This window comes from Capra hircus, chromosome 16, assembly GCF_001704415.2.
Source record: "Capra hircus breed San Clemente chromosome 16, ASM170441v1, whole genome shotgun sequence".
NCBI classification, from domain to species: domain Eukaryota; kingdom Metazoa; phylum Chordata; class Mammalia; order Artiodactyla; family Bovidae; genus Capra; species Capra hircus.
This window is the reverse complement of record NC_030823.1, coordinates 3,822,797-3,837,098: the sequence shown is the minus strand read 5'-3', so window position 1 is coordinate 3,837,098 and position 14,302 is coordinate 3,822,797. Positions and strand designations below refer to the sequence as shown.

Genomic DNA, 14,302 nt, shown 5'->3' with positions numbered 1-14,302 from the left:
CTGTGGTCAGGGCCCTTACAAGAAAGAGAACTCTGTTAGCAGAAATGCCAGGTGCCAGCTTGAGTCAGCAGACCCCAGTGGGTGAGGGGAAGACCTCCCAGAAGAGTGTCCTGAATGGCCTTTTAGCAGACAGGAGGGAGAGCAGGGAGAGACCCTTAGGGAGACCCTCACTACAGCCCCAACTCATTCTCAGAATCCAGGCCAACCCTGTCCCTCACCCAGTCACTCCCTGAAACCTTGAGGATCACCACTAGCACATTACACTTGCGGAGACAGCATCCACTATTGCTCAGTAATCACATCTTCATGAGGCAGCTGGGTGTAATGCACAAGGCCAAAATACTCTGGAATTTTTTTAACGATGGATGTAGTCACTACACAGAAATAAGAGGATACGAAAATAAGGGCGATGTAGGTCTTCACAGAATTTGCCATCCGACGTCTGCACTTCGCACACTGGAGAATTACACTTAAAACCAGGAAGAGAAGGTAAGAGAGTCTTGGCGAGTGTGACAGGGAGGGATGGGAAGACCCACTTCTGGCCTGAAAGGGGTCACGAAGGAAGGAGCAGCGCAGGCACAGGGCGGAAGAGGCAGGCCCAGACAAGGGCTGGGGCGAGGCGGGGGCCAGGACGACCCAGGACCGACGGGAGACAGACGCTGGGTGGAGGAGCGAGGGTTAGAAAGCAGGGTCCCATGAGCAAACAGTAGACATACATCACTGAGGCTGAAGCGCAGCATACGTTCAGAAAAAAACAGACTGAGGTCAGATCTGAGAAGGATGTGGAAGCCTCCTGAGCTCTGCAGTCAAAACGAACCCACCGACGTGACCAGAGCTGTGCTTCAGGCAAACTAATGCCCATGCTCGATGAAGAACCCGGGGGCAAGACTTCATTCCACCACCAGCCCTCTAACTACACCTCAAACTCAGTTTTATTTTCCTTTTAAATATCTAAAGCAAGGAAACCAAAAATGCCCTTGAGAGCAGCAGAGCTGAGCACAGGTGAAGGGGCGCTCGCGGCCCCTGCTCCCCCGAGAGCACCGGTGACCGAGGGCCACGGCTGGGGGGGACACAGAGGCGGGAAGTCCTGAGGGTCCCACTGGGGTCCAGCGGGAGGGATACCGAGCTGGGGAGCGGCAGCCAAGGGGAGGAACAAAACGATGCTTCTGTAAGCGTGAGAGGTGACGCTACTCAGTCCACTGTGGCCTCCAGCCTTCCTCAGACCTGGGTGCCTGTATGAAGCCAAGCACAGAAAAGGTACAAGATGACCTTGCAGCCGGACTGCAGCAAGCTCCAGGGCACGCGAGCTCTTTCCCCGTCCACCTGCATTCCTAGGATGCTCCGAGTTCCACACACGAGGCTTTAAGCACCCTGGGCTCCAGGTCTTCCTCCCCCCGCCCCACCACCCTCCCCCCCCCCCCCCCCCCCGACGCGTTGAACTCTGCAGAAATCAGACCGGACAAGCAATCTACAGATTCTTCATTCAGAAAGACTGCCCTCACCTAAGGCTCCTGGAACCCTGCCTTTAAAATTCTTCCACATCTTCCTCTAAGAATTACAGAAGCCAGGCCCGGAGGCCAAGGATGCGGGGAGCGGCACGCGGCCCGGCGGGAGGAGAGGAAAGGCACGGCTCCCCCAAGGACAGGGACTCCTGTCAGAGTTAAAAATAAACCATTAGCAATCTACACCCATCTCCTCCCCTCCAGAGGCCCGTGGGCCTTGGCAGAGAAATCCCTCCCTGCGGAGCAAACCAGGCCCCAGAGGACAGCCGGGAGCAGGCGGTCACAGAGCCGGGCTCGGGATGGGACTCCAGCTGCAGGCGGAGGCTCCCCCAAGGCACCCCTTCTCCCAAATAAGCCCCCACACCAGAAAACAGACACAGAAGGCCCCTGTCTGACGGGGTCAGCACCGACACCCTCCGAGGATTAGGAATAAGAGGAGAATGTCGAAATCATAAAGGGAGCACTCTGCCCAGTGTCCATCCGGCAGCCAGGAATGCCAGCTACCTAAGCCCATGTCCCCATGTGGTTCTATGGTACCAGGGGTACCAGGACCACCTGGGATACAAGGACCCACGGGCAGCAGGAGAAGACGCCACCTCAGTGGGCCTCAAGGGACGCAGATCACCAAGATCCTGCCCCCCAGTCAGGAGGGAGAGGAGACCCAGCTCCCAGTGACATCCTGCAGGTGGCCCAGGGGGAGGCTGGGGGGCCGTGCCTGACTCATGACAGAGGATGTTCTTGGAAGCCAAGGGGATGAGGTCACACTGTGGATGCGGGAACCCAAAGCCCCAGGCTGCCGAGCCCTGCGCAGGGGCAGGTAGCCACTCAGTCCCCGGGCAGCTGGGGTGAGGGCCTGGCAGCTGCCCTGGGCTCCCCACTCAGCCCCACGCCCCCCACCCACCCAGGGAAGCCCCCCAGCAGGCAGGGCCTGGAGGAAGGCGGAGCTGGAGGCCAGCCAGAGTGCCTCACGCCCCTCCCCGGCTGACCAACCCTTCCAGGAGCCCACGGAGCCTCTGGACATGCATCTCAACACCTGGAGGCCAGCACCCGCAGCTCACTCTCAGAACAGCCGGCCGGGCCGCCCACCAAGCTCGGGCTGGAAGAAGGGGCGAACGGGGAGGGGGCGCCAGCGAGTGTGAGGACCAGCGCGGCAGTGCTGCAGGAAGGCCCGGGCCGCTGTCGGGCCGACCCGAGATGGAGGCAGCAGCAGAGCAGGTTTATTTTTAGCAGCTGAGACAAGAGGGGCTAAGTGACAGTTCTGGGCCCTGGACAGGATGCCAGGTGACACACGTCCAGTGAGGGCTGGGAGCCTCATGACAACATGAAGAATCCAAAGGAAAATGACAGCAAGGCGGTCAACTCGATGACCTGCCTCGGTGGGGCGGGGGGCGGGGGGGGGGATGTTGGGGGAAGCGGGGAGGAGCCCCTCAGGAACATGAGGGTGTAGGAGCTGGTGGGGGCACATCAAGAGGTCCCCTCCCAGGTCCCCGTACCTGGGACTAGAGATATTTTGCTTTTGTTTCATGTTCGAAAGAACCATCCCAGAGATAAGCCACACAGAGATGCTGCCGTGCTCTTCTCTGAGACAGGAAAGGCTTCGTTCTGCGGTTGGTCACCACCCCTCACCTCCCAGGAGAGTGCTGGAAGGCCGCTGACCACAGAGGGACCTGCAAACATCCCTCAAGAGGAAGGTGCCCTTTCATATGACCCTTCTGGACAGCTCAGGTTCCAGGCGGAACACACACACAGCTTGGCTGGTCCTAGAAGGGAACATTGCTTCCGATAAAGGGTGACCTTGGGGCCACGTCCCAGCCTCTCCTCCCTGCCAGATGGCACGCAAAAGTGTTTACCAGGTCAGAGAAGAGAGACCCTCGAGAACTCTACACTGCCAGAGGCTGAGCACAACCATAGCCCCCTTTCCGCTGAGTCTTCTCTTCCTTCAACCAAATCTCCTGGCCTGGCACCGAGGACCCAAGTTCAGGACTGAAACCACTGCGGTATCCCTAAACGGGCTGGAGGAAGAGAAGAGAAAATGCCTATCACCAGGAACTCCCCTCTCCTGTTGCCTCCTCAGTCCCGTCACATCCCCTAGCACCCAGTCCCACGGGTAAGAAACGGTACCCAGGCATACCTGGTATGTATTCTAACTTCCCATAAGCTCTGGGAATCAGTTCCCAATTCTCACCTCAGAACAGCCCCAAACCCATACTATCACTTCAGGTGAATCAGAAGGCAGCACCACTTGGATGGACACAGACACACACCAAGGCAAAGCCTGACAACTGCAGGGCACAGCCGACCTAAGCGGCCGCATCTGGCCCCACAGCTTCGAATGGGAAGAAGGGTCAGATGGAGAGTTCCCGGCTCTACCCTGAGCCACACAACACCGGTTCTTCCGATTTCTAAGGAGAGGATTCACAGCCCACTGAGTTACAAAGCCCATCCTCTCCGCTGAGGCTCTTGCTGGAACACAGACCAAGTCTTCACATGAGAGAAGGAACAGCTGGTCCGCGATGGTATTAATTAATGGGGCGGAAGCTGCCCTGGAACCCTGCAAGGAGCCTGTCAAAAGGGTATCCATGCTGGATGGTACTGCTGATGGTCAGACGTGGAGCAAGGCAGCCACCTCTCCTGCCTGTTGCCTCCAGCACGGCCCGCCTACCCCACACTACTGTGCCCAGCGGCCACCAGTAGCTTGACCCTTCGACATGTACACTGATGCCTGGGAAGCTTAACTAACCTATTCAATATCACACAACTCGTTAGCAGGGCACCAATACTAGATAGATCTTTCTTTCTTTTCTTTCTAATCTAGTACATAGCCCATGGTAATACAGTCATCCCTAGGTATTTACATCCATACATATCTTAAAACATAAAATATCAGTATGTCCTGAAAGACTAGAAAAGGTACAAAATCTGGATTTGGTTTCATGTCTGGTGCACATCAAGATGCTCAGTGGCACAACCTTATCTCCTTACCAGCGTCCCCATTTCGAAGTCGACTGATGAGGAAAGAGCCCAGTGACTGGTTAGTGGACACTGAGGTTGGCACTGCCAGGCCCACAGTCCCCACACTCCCTCCAGCAACCAAAACACCAAAGGAACCCAGACCCAGAGAAGGTTCCAGGGAACCGGGTCCCAAGACATGGCTCTGATGCTGACAGCAGGTGAGATCTCGGATGTGTGGCTGAACCTTTCCAGAATGGCCCAGCCTCTTTCTCGGCAAGGTGGAAAAGGTCAAGAAAGAGGAGCAGGGAGTGTGAGGAAAGTGAGCGCTAAGCTCTGAATTGTGGGTCCCTTCAAGATGGGTCCCTGAGCCTTTCATCATGACCAAGAGTAGCTGAAGCCTCTTCAGACACGAAGAACAGCTCTGCACGGGTCACGGCAGCTACGAGAAAGGTGCGGCCCAGGGAAGAGGGGAAAGACAAGACTCCACAGGACCCTGGAGCACAGGAGGGGCGGGCAGTCAAATGTGAATCCTGGGCCACAGACACCAAACCACCAGGAGCGTCCTGCACCAGGGCACAGGAGGGCCACTTGGGAACCATGGAAGAACAGCAGACGCTGACACCTGACCTTCCTCCAGGCACAGAAACCAAATACCCCCAGGCTCTGTGGGCAGGGAGGGGGACCTCCCTCAGCCCCAGGACATCCAAGGGGTGCAGTGCTCCTCCAGGCCTCTCCCAGTAAAATCATCAACTGACATGCCCAGCTCAGATTTCAAGCAACCAAAACATCTTAATCAGGAATACCAACACCTTCATCCCCTAAAAAGGAGCCCCTAAGAGCTTCCCTGGTGAGTCAGTGCTAAAGAATCCACCTGCTAATGCAGGAGACACAGGCTCGATCCCTGGTCCGGGAAGATCCCGCTTACCGTGGAGCAACTAAGCCCGCGGGCCACAGCGACTGAGCCTGTGCTCTAGAGCCGTGCTCCACAGCAAGAGAGGCCACGAAGAGAGCCCATGCACATCAACTAGAGAGCAGCCCCCCACCCGCCACAACTGCTCAGCGACAAAGAACCAGCCAAAACTAAATACATAAGACTGTAAAAGTAAATAAACAAAAGCCACAATCAGGACACAAACTGAAAATAAGAATCTGGTTGTATTCTAGTCCACCAGACATTAAATTGATTTTTAAAAAAGGCGGGGGGAGCCCCTCAATTCCCAGACACCCATCAATATTTGGTCCAAGGCTACCCTTCTCCCCAGTGCTGTCAGCCACTGACCCCACATCTTAGCTGGAGATTATTTTCAAGCTCTGTCAGAGCCCAGAACTCCTAAGTGGAAAGGAATCACGCGCTGGCCCAGCTCTGACCCTGCCTCAGTGGGCGTCAAGAGCCCTGCTGCAACAGGCAGGGCCCAAAGTAAGGCGCAGGGTCTCTGAACCCAGAAGCCAGACCTTCCCCCAAAAAACCACAGGCCCCAACCTCAAAGATTTGTAACTTTTCTTTATAACATCCTGTTAGTTTACTTCATGCTCCCCAAACACTTTAACATCCGCTTTTAACACAAAGATCCGTTAGGTTCCTCGCTGAGCCCCCAGCCCCGTGTGCTCCTCACAGCCGGACCCCTCCCCCGCTCCCCCGAGACCACCATCCCCTCCAGCAGGCAAACGTGTGCATCCCCCAGGGACCAAGCCACACTGTCCTCGGCGCCTTCAGTCCTCACAGATGCCCTCTTCCATGTTCCTCTACTTCCAACGACACAACTTAACCCCTAGACCAGCAAAACCCGGTAGAATTTTCTACCAGCTCGAAAACGCTGCTTTCCACTGTTCAGTGCAGTAGCCATCAGCCACATCTAGCCACTGACACTTGACATGTGGCTGGCAGCTGGCTTTTAAATTTAACTTAGCTTAACTTAATTCGCCAATTTTAACTAGTTTTAATGTGAACAGGTCTGCATGGGCATTGGCTACCACAGTGGACAGTACAGCCTTAGACTGCGTTTGTTAAGTTCGTAATTCCCCCTTCTCCAAAAGAGTTTCTGGACTCCAAACTTTTACGGCCACTTGCAATGTCTGTATCCTCCATACAACACAAAGCACATGGTAGAATGCTCAGAGAACTGTTAACTACCTGTAATGATAGTGGAGATGAAAGAGGCTGGCCAGTCAGCGAACCTTTCCTCACCTTGTGATTCCATCCAGCAAACCCCCATCTGGAACACTGCCTCTCACCCAGCTATACTAACCCTGCTTGCTCCCCGACAGGCACACAGCAGAGGGTGCTGCCTGCCCTGCGGGGATGAGGCAGCCCTGCTCTCTCGCTAACAGTGTCCAGACCAACCCTGAGAGGTTCTGATCAGCGGCCCTTGGTATCAGCAGACACCAAGGAACCCACATGGCTGCGATTCGAGTCACCTGGGGAGGGAGCACAGGAGAAAGGGAAGGAGAAGGAACAGGACTTTGCTTCCTCTAATTCACACAATGGAAAGACAAACAGAGATACATTACAACATTCTATACTCTGTAAAGCAATAACATGCCTCACCGAATCAGAGTCACAGAGCAGAGGGGGACAACCGGCGCTGGCTTTAATTAAATTTGTTCAGCTAATACCTAAGAGTCACCATGACACAATGAAGCAGGAAGCAGCAGGGAACAGGACTAATTAAGGCACGAGTGGGTTGAGACTAGGTGTCCCTACTAAAGACACAGTGAATAGAATTCTCATGTTCTTGCACAAAACAATAATAATAGTAAATAAGATTTCTAGCAAACACTTCCTAAAAAGAGGAGGGGGTGGTTAAAAAAAAAGTTTGTTACTCCAGATCAAAACTCACTTATGGAGCTGCTGAGTTGGTTTACAAGCTGCCCCTCCAACTCTGGGGTCAGTGCTGGGAGGCGACAAATCCCCACCCGGCAACCCGGACCCAGCGGTCAAAGAGGGACCTGCAGTGAGAGCAGGTCCTGGGGCGTGAGGGGCTCTGGAGCAGCAGCTAGTCCTGGGACCAAGCCCGCTGATGTCACAGCAGTTATCAAGTGGGAAGAGGTCAGACATCCCGGGTTCTGATCCTGATTCTGCCAAGGGCATGGCTGTCTCACCTCAAGAAAGCCTTTGCTCTGGGCCTTGGTTTTCTCATCTGCAAAATGAAAGAGTCAGATGGGATGACCTCTACTCACAGTCCTTCCAACTCTGAGTGAAGTATGAGTATGACTCAGACCTTAGCAAAAGTAGCCAGGAGAGACCATGAGGCAAGGTCATCGCACCAACCAAAAAGCATTTAAATGCCGCATCTCTCAGGTGGATGGAGAGAAATAGCAGGGTGGGTTGAGGCTATTTTTAAAAGCACTGATAACATTTAGTAGGACTAAGAGGTCACCAGACCACAGAGGAGCAGGCCATCACGGCAGCTGCCACCTCTCATCAAGTCTCAGGGCTGTGAGATAGCAGAGAACCCCGTCAGAGACCCTGCAGCTCTCTGCCCTAAACCCCAGGAATGGCCTCACGCTCTACACAGAGCAGAAGGCCTCCTCCCTTTCTCCTCAGGCACCTTTCCGATGAGGCAGTCCCCACCACATCTTCCTCCCTTGCTTCATAATCAAAACACTCCTGGTTTTGAAAATCATTTCACTACTCAGCACCTACGGTTAAGTTAGTCGAGATTCAAGATCTGGAAATCTCTTTGGTGTGTCTCTGGAACAGAACTGTTTGAAGCAGGCTTCCCCCACAGCTGTAATTATGTCTTTCCAGCATTTGGACGTGGAAGCACTGTTGATACTGCTGTCAGTCTCTGAATGCCTCATCCCTTCTTTCTTCCTCTATTATTAAGTTTTTATACAAAGATGTGTGGGAAATCTACAATTTAACAGTTGAGTCAACTTGTGAGATCTGGGAGCAGGCTGCCTGTCAAAATACACTCTGACTTCAATCGTCACCTGCTTCTAACCTGAGAAGGGCAAACTAGGAGTGTTATTTAAAATACTGCCAGCTCTTCCCTTTCAAAATTATTTAAAGGGGAAAAAAATCGAAATCTCTCTCCTGTTAATTACAATAGAAATCTGAATTGCCACCCAAAAGGGGGTAGTTTTGTGTGTCTATCAAATAGAGTAAGGAGCAGAAGCTGAGAGCTTTTGTTCTGAGTCTTTATACCATATTCCAACTATCCAAGAAAAAGAGCACCCAGTGTCCCCAAACTGCTGGTGGATGAAGGCAGATGGCATCTCAGAGGGGACAGAAACCTCTCCTGGAAAGAACATCTGTCACTTCTTCAACGGTGCAGGTTAACTGTGGTCCAACAGTATCCACTCCCCAAGGTCACAGCCACGGTCAAACAACCACTCTACTTCCCTGCCCCAGTTTGAGTATGGAAAGAACAGTCTAAGGCACAAATACTAAAGGGTTCAGGATACTGATGCACTCCTTCTTCAAAAGTCCAAAGCAATAGCTTGTAGTAAAACCAAAGAAATCTGACAGTACTGAGGCTAGCTGAAGTTCTCCCCGGAAAGGAAGAATTGAAAGCAGCAAGAAAACAATCTTAGAAGCCTTAAAATCTGTAAATCAAACATGTCTGCCTTCTACAACCCCAAGTACCAGGGTTTTATTATATCTAATTATATATTCCAACAGTCCCACCCATGACACATATCTGAGTTGTGCATGAATAGCTGAAATACAGCTAGCCACAGGGGTTGAGGGGGGAGAGAAAATATGACACAGGAAGTATTTTTCTCCTCCTCCAATCATTAAAGACACCTCAAGGGAAACAGGCGTTGTGTGTCACCTTTAGAGATGCGGTTTGATCTGAAACCCCTCTTAGGGGAAAACCTTTTTAGTGACCCTAGACACCTGCTCACACTGCACTGGGGACTCATCAGACCTCCAAGTTCATTATTTTTAACTTCGAAGTAGATATTCCCACTGAAATCCCCTTTCTCCTCACACCAGGCTCCTTTAAAAAATAATAATAAAAAGAGGTTGGCTTTTCCCAGCTCCGGGAAAACGCTCCCTCCTACTGTCCACCAATCGCCCAATTCCAAGACTCAAGCGGCCATCTCCGATTTGTGGAATCAGCCCGGGTCCAAGCCGTGGTTTTCCAGACCCAGTTTACAATGATCAATGGAACTAAGGAAACAGCAGACACGGCGCTGGAGCCTGCTGGCCTCCCATCTGGAGCCTCGCGGGCACCGAAGGTAGGAGGCGGCCAGCTCCCGGATCAAAACAATCCCTGCCGCCGCGCCTGGAATCTCCAGCCTTGCACCTCCCCGGCCGGCGCGCGCCCCGAGGCGGCACAGCCGCACTCACGAGGCCCAGGGAAGTGAAATCACACATTCCGGCTCCCAAATAAGGAGCGAGGCTAAATAAACCTCTTGAGATCCGACTTCTCCAAACCAACCCACCAACCAGCTCAATGAGTAATGGGCCTTTTGTGCCCGCGCAAAGGAGAGGCGGGAGGAGAGGACCGGGAACCACAAGCCCCCCGAAAACCGCTTCCTGAGACAGGGAGACGAGCCCAAGTGGTCCCCGAAGCCCACCGCGGCGACTCGGCCGGAAGGCGCTCAGACCCCAAACGCCCGAGTCCTCAAGAGTCCCCGGGAGTCCCCACAGGTGACCGGAAACCCGGCCCGCGCGGCCACGACCCTCCCGCAGCGCCCGCAGCCCCCGCCGCGGGGCACACGCGGGGCACGCGGGGCGCGCGAGGCGGGGGAGGCGGCCCGGCAGCGGCCACTGCTCGGCCGCCCGGACGCGGGTCCCGGGAGCGCGCCGGCACCGCCACGACGAGCCGCCCGGGAGTGCGGGGGCGCCGGCCCTGGGAGCCCCCCACCCGCCCCGCGCCACCTACTTTCAGGGCGAATTTCTCCTGCGTCCTCTTGCTGAAGATCTGCAGGACTTTGCCGTTGATGCCCAGCCCCAGGACCTGCGTGGTGACCTTGTAGTCGTCGATGATGGCGTTCTTCTTGATCTGCAGGCTCGACCTGACGTGGAACTGGGGGAACTGCGGCGGCGGCGGCGGCTGCGCCGGGGCGGGGGGCGGCGGCGGGCCGGGGCACAGCGCGGGCGGCGGGCCTGGGCACGGCGCGGGCGGCGGGCAGCACGGCGCGGCGGCCGCGGCGGCGGCGGGCGGGGGCGCGGCGCCCGCGCCGGACAGCATGGTGCCCGCGGGCGCGGGCGCGGCGGCCGGCCCCGCCTCCGGCTCCGGACGCGGGCCCCGCCGCCCCCCGCCCGGCCGCGAAGTTTGCTCCGGGGGGGAGCCGGCTTCCCCGCCCCGGCCCGGCTCCAGGCTCGGCGGGTCGCGCGGCTCCGTGAGTCCCCGATGCGCGCCGCTGGCGCCCGCCGGCCCTGCTGCCTGCCTGCCTGTCTGCCGCCCTCCCCCCGGGGGCCGGGCGCTCGGCGGGACGCGGGGAACGGCGCGCGGGGCCCGGCCGGGGGGGAAGTGGCCGTGCGACAGAGTACCCAGCCCGGGGGCCGGCGGCCGCGTCACAGCCGCGTCTGCGTCCGGGGCCGGGCCTTAAAGGGGAGGGCCGAGGGGGCGGGGCCGGGAGGCGGTGGGGATAGCGGGGGCGGGGCCGGGCGGTGTGGGCGTGTGGGCGGGGCTGGCCTTAAAGGGGAGGGCGCGCGGCGTCCGGAGAGCCGAGGGCCGCCGGAGCTGGGGACGCGCGTGAGGCCCGCCGCACCGAGAAGTGTTAGTTGTCCATTACTGAGGACCGCCGCACCGAGAAACCCTCAGTTCAGTTCAGTTCAGTTCAGTCGCGCAGTCGTGTCCGACTCTTTGCGACTCCGTGGAACGCAGCACGCCAGGCCTCCCTGTCCATCACCAACTCCCGGAGTTTACTCAAACTCCTGTCCATTGAGTCGGGGATGCCATCCAACCATCTCATCCAAAATCCTAGTTGTCTGTTAGTGAGGGCTGCGCAAAGGGAAAGGGGAGGTGCATGAAAGTGTCTGCATAATCAGATAGAAAATCCACTTTCTCCAATTGTCTACCTCGAGACAGCGGCCGCTGGGGATGTCTTTTCAAGGCGAAGAGGACGGCGTTCAGACCGCCTGAATTCAGGCGGCCTTTTCCTTTGACTGGCTAGTCGGTGCGCCGCTCCCAGTGGCAAGAACAGGGTGTGGAGAGAATCCCCTGAGACAGTGTACCAAAAAGAGACAAGTGTACCTCGTCTCCAACATGGAAAAGTTAGCCCCTGAACCTAGAGCCGTAAGAAATGGGTGTTTTTGAAGAATCCAATTCTGGTCCAGTTCAGCCTCGTGTCTCTGAGGAAGACACCAAGGAAAGTGAAAGTCACTCAGTCGTGTCCAACTCTTTGGGACCCGGTGGACTATACAGTCCATGGAATTCTCCAGGCCAGAATACTGGAGTGGATAGCCTTTCCCTTCTCCAGGGGATCTTCCAAACCCAGGAATCCAACTCAGGTCTCCTGCATTGCAGGCGGGTTCTTTACCAGCTGAGCCACCAGGGAAGCCCACCAAAGATCTAGCTGGACCTAAATGTAGCCCATATCAGGGGAAGAGGTTGAAGACATCCTAAATATATGCTGCCAGAGGGTCTCTGTACATATTCGGATGGAGGTGTGGGGATGATCATGAAATATATCCCTGCTGACCTCCTCCCCACTCTGACTGGTAAAACAGTTCAGAAATAAGATAAAGGAATCACACAGGTGAAGACAAAACCTCAGCTTAATAACTGAGAAGGCTGAATTAGAGAGTATGACTTGACCTATGGCCGCACGTGGTTCCTCATGTGTTCCCCCAACATTCTGGACTCCCCTTGTCCAGGGAGACCCTGCTCAGGAAGAGGCAGAGGAGGAAACATTCTAAGGACAGGTGCCCTGGGGCCTGAGTCCAAGCAGGGAAGGAGTGAAGGGTAGTGGAGAAAGGAGCACAGTCCCTTCCAGGACTCACTCCAGGGCCAAGGAGAAATACAGTTCCCCTAACACCAGTATTCGCTCTTTCTCAGCAGTTAATTTAGTGAACACCTTGACTCTGGGCAAGATGCCATGCTCACACCTGCAGTGGCGGATGGTGTTGATCTGTGGGAAGGAAGACAGATACAAGCAGACAGCATCAAGAGAGCGGCACTGCCACTAGTCCGGGAGGGGAAGACAAGTCCGGGAGGGATCCTCCTCTGTCTCTGAGACTGGGAACTTCCTCTTGTGCTGAAGGACAGACAGGTTAGACAGTTCCCCGTTCCTCTAACTCCTCAAAGACAGCCACAGAGATTGGAAGACACCCCACCTGTTCTGCAGTACTGCTGTTACCTCCCTGGGGCACACAAGGAAGATGCCCACGGACGGAGAGAAGGATGCAGGGGTGCGGAGGCAGAAACACCAGCTCTTTAGTCTCATCTCAACTGGGCTGGGGCTGTGCAGGGCTGGGAGTTGGTCTTTCTCCCTCTGCAGAGTCACTGGGGCCTTTCTACTACCTGGCACTGAGTTTTTACCTGCTTTTCTCCACAAGGTTAGAAAGAGCATAAGCTCTTTTTGCTCTTTCGGAGACACAGGCACAGTGGAAAGAGAACAGAATTTAGAGGCAAATGACCTGAATTCAAGTCTCTCCTCTTTGTATCTGAAAAAAAAAAAGAGAGAGAGAGAGAGAGAAATAATACATTCAAATATCAAGGTTGAGTGAGAATTAAATGAGATAGTGTTCATGAAAACTCCCCGTAAACTAGAAATGATCGTGAAATAGTGAATCTTATCACCGCTGAAGCTCTGATGGCTTGCTCTTCTGCGCTGTGCCCACTACCTGGGGATCTGTCCCTGATACCAGAGCTGCCTTCCTGTCTAGCTGGGACTCTGGGGAGATGCTGCAGCCCAGTGACCTAGGAATAACTAGACAACTGAAACCCAGCTGGGGCTTCCTCCTGGAATTACAAGGACCAGTTAGGCCTAAGGGGCACACAAGGACTCCATGCATAGAGATTACATAAAGTGCAGACACAGCACCCAGAAAACACACACATGTATGAACGCAAACACGTGAGTGCAATGTGCCTGGCATCTAGTGGAAACAGAATAAATGTCTAATGGATGGATAGTAACTGGAGAGAGAGATGGGCTAAGAGAAGAACCTTAGATGGGCAAGAGATGCAGTACCTTAAGTCCCAGTCCGGCCCTCACCAGCTGCGTAATCTCGTGCGGGTCCGGTGACTCTCAGTCCCGTCTTTCTCACCTGTCAAACAGTGACGATAAGATCTGTCCTGCCTCCCTTTAGAACTACTGGAAGAATAAAATATTTTTTCCTAGGACATAGAAACCCAGAGTTCAACCATCCGTAATGAACTACTTAAACAATTTTTATGGCTATGTAGAAGCACTTCAAAATTTAAGTCTATGCAAATAGAAAGTACTACTTTTGTTGACATGCAAACACATATGGCATGCAATACTGTATACACAAAGACCATTTAAAGACCTCAGGTACAAAGAATCGGGTCAATTATAGTACTTGATTCATGGCACATCCTCATCATTGAATCATTGCTCCTTGAATCTCTGCTTTTATTTAATTAGTTTTTTGTCTTTTTGGTTTTGGGGGGTTTTTTGGGCCTCGTTTTGTGGCTTACAGGTCCTTAGTTTCTTGACCAGAAATCGAATCCAGGCCATGGTGGTGAAAGTGTCAAATCCTAACCACTAGATCACCAGGGAATTCCCTAGTTATTTTTAATAATGCAGTCGGCCCCTGTGAATCCACTACCCAAAGTGAAAACTAGGACTTTGACAAAAAGCATGCATCTAACTAGGTGGTTGCTCTATTCACCCCCAACCCAACTCTGTTTTCTCTGGCCAAGATAACCATTATCTTGAATCCAATGTTCATCATTCTTTGGCTTTCCATTTATGTAGTT

At 54.4% G+C, this 14,302-nt stretch overlaps 1 protein-coding gene across 1 annotated transcript in view; it reads right to left on the bottom strand.

Moving 5' to 3' along the window:
* The window catches only part of MAPKAPK2 (mitogen-activated protein kinase-activated protein kinase 2), a 52,782-nt gene extending 38,722 nt beyond the window's left edge, over positions 1 to 14,060 (bottom strand). Inside the window, exons 1-2 of the mRNA XM_018059930.1 lie at positions 14,021 to 14,060; positions 10,292 to 10,956 (exon numbers count right to left, since the gene is read on the bottom strand). Of these exons, the coding sequence (XP_017915419.1) occupies positions 10,292 to 10,956; positions 14,021 to 14,060 (705 nt within the window). The remainder of the gene's footprint in view (positions 1 to 10,291; positions 10,957 to 14,020) is intronic.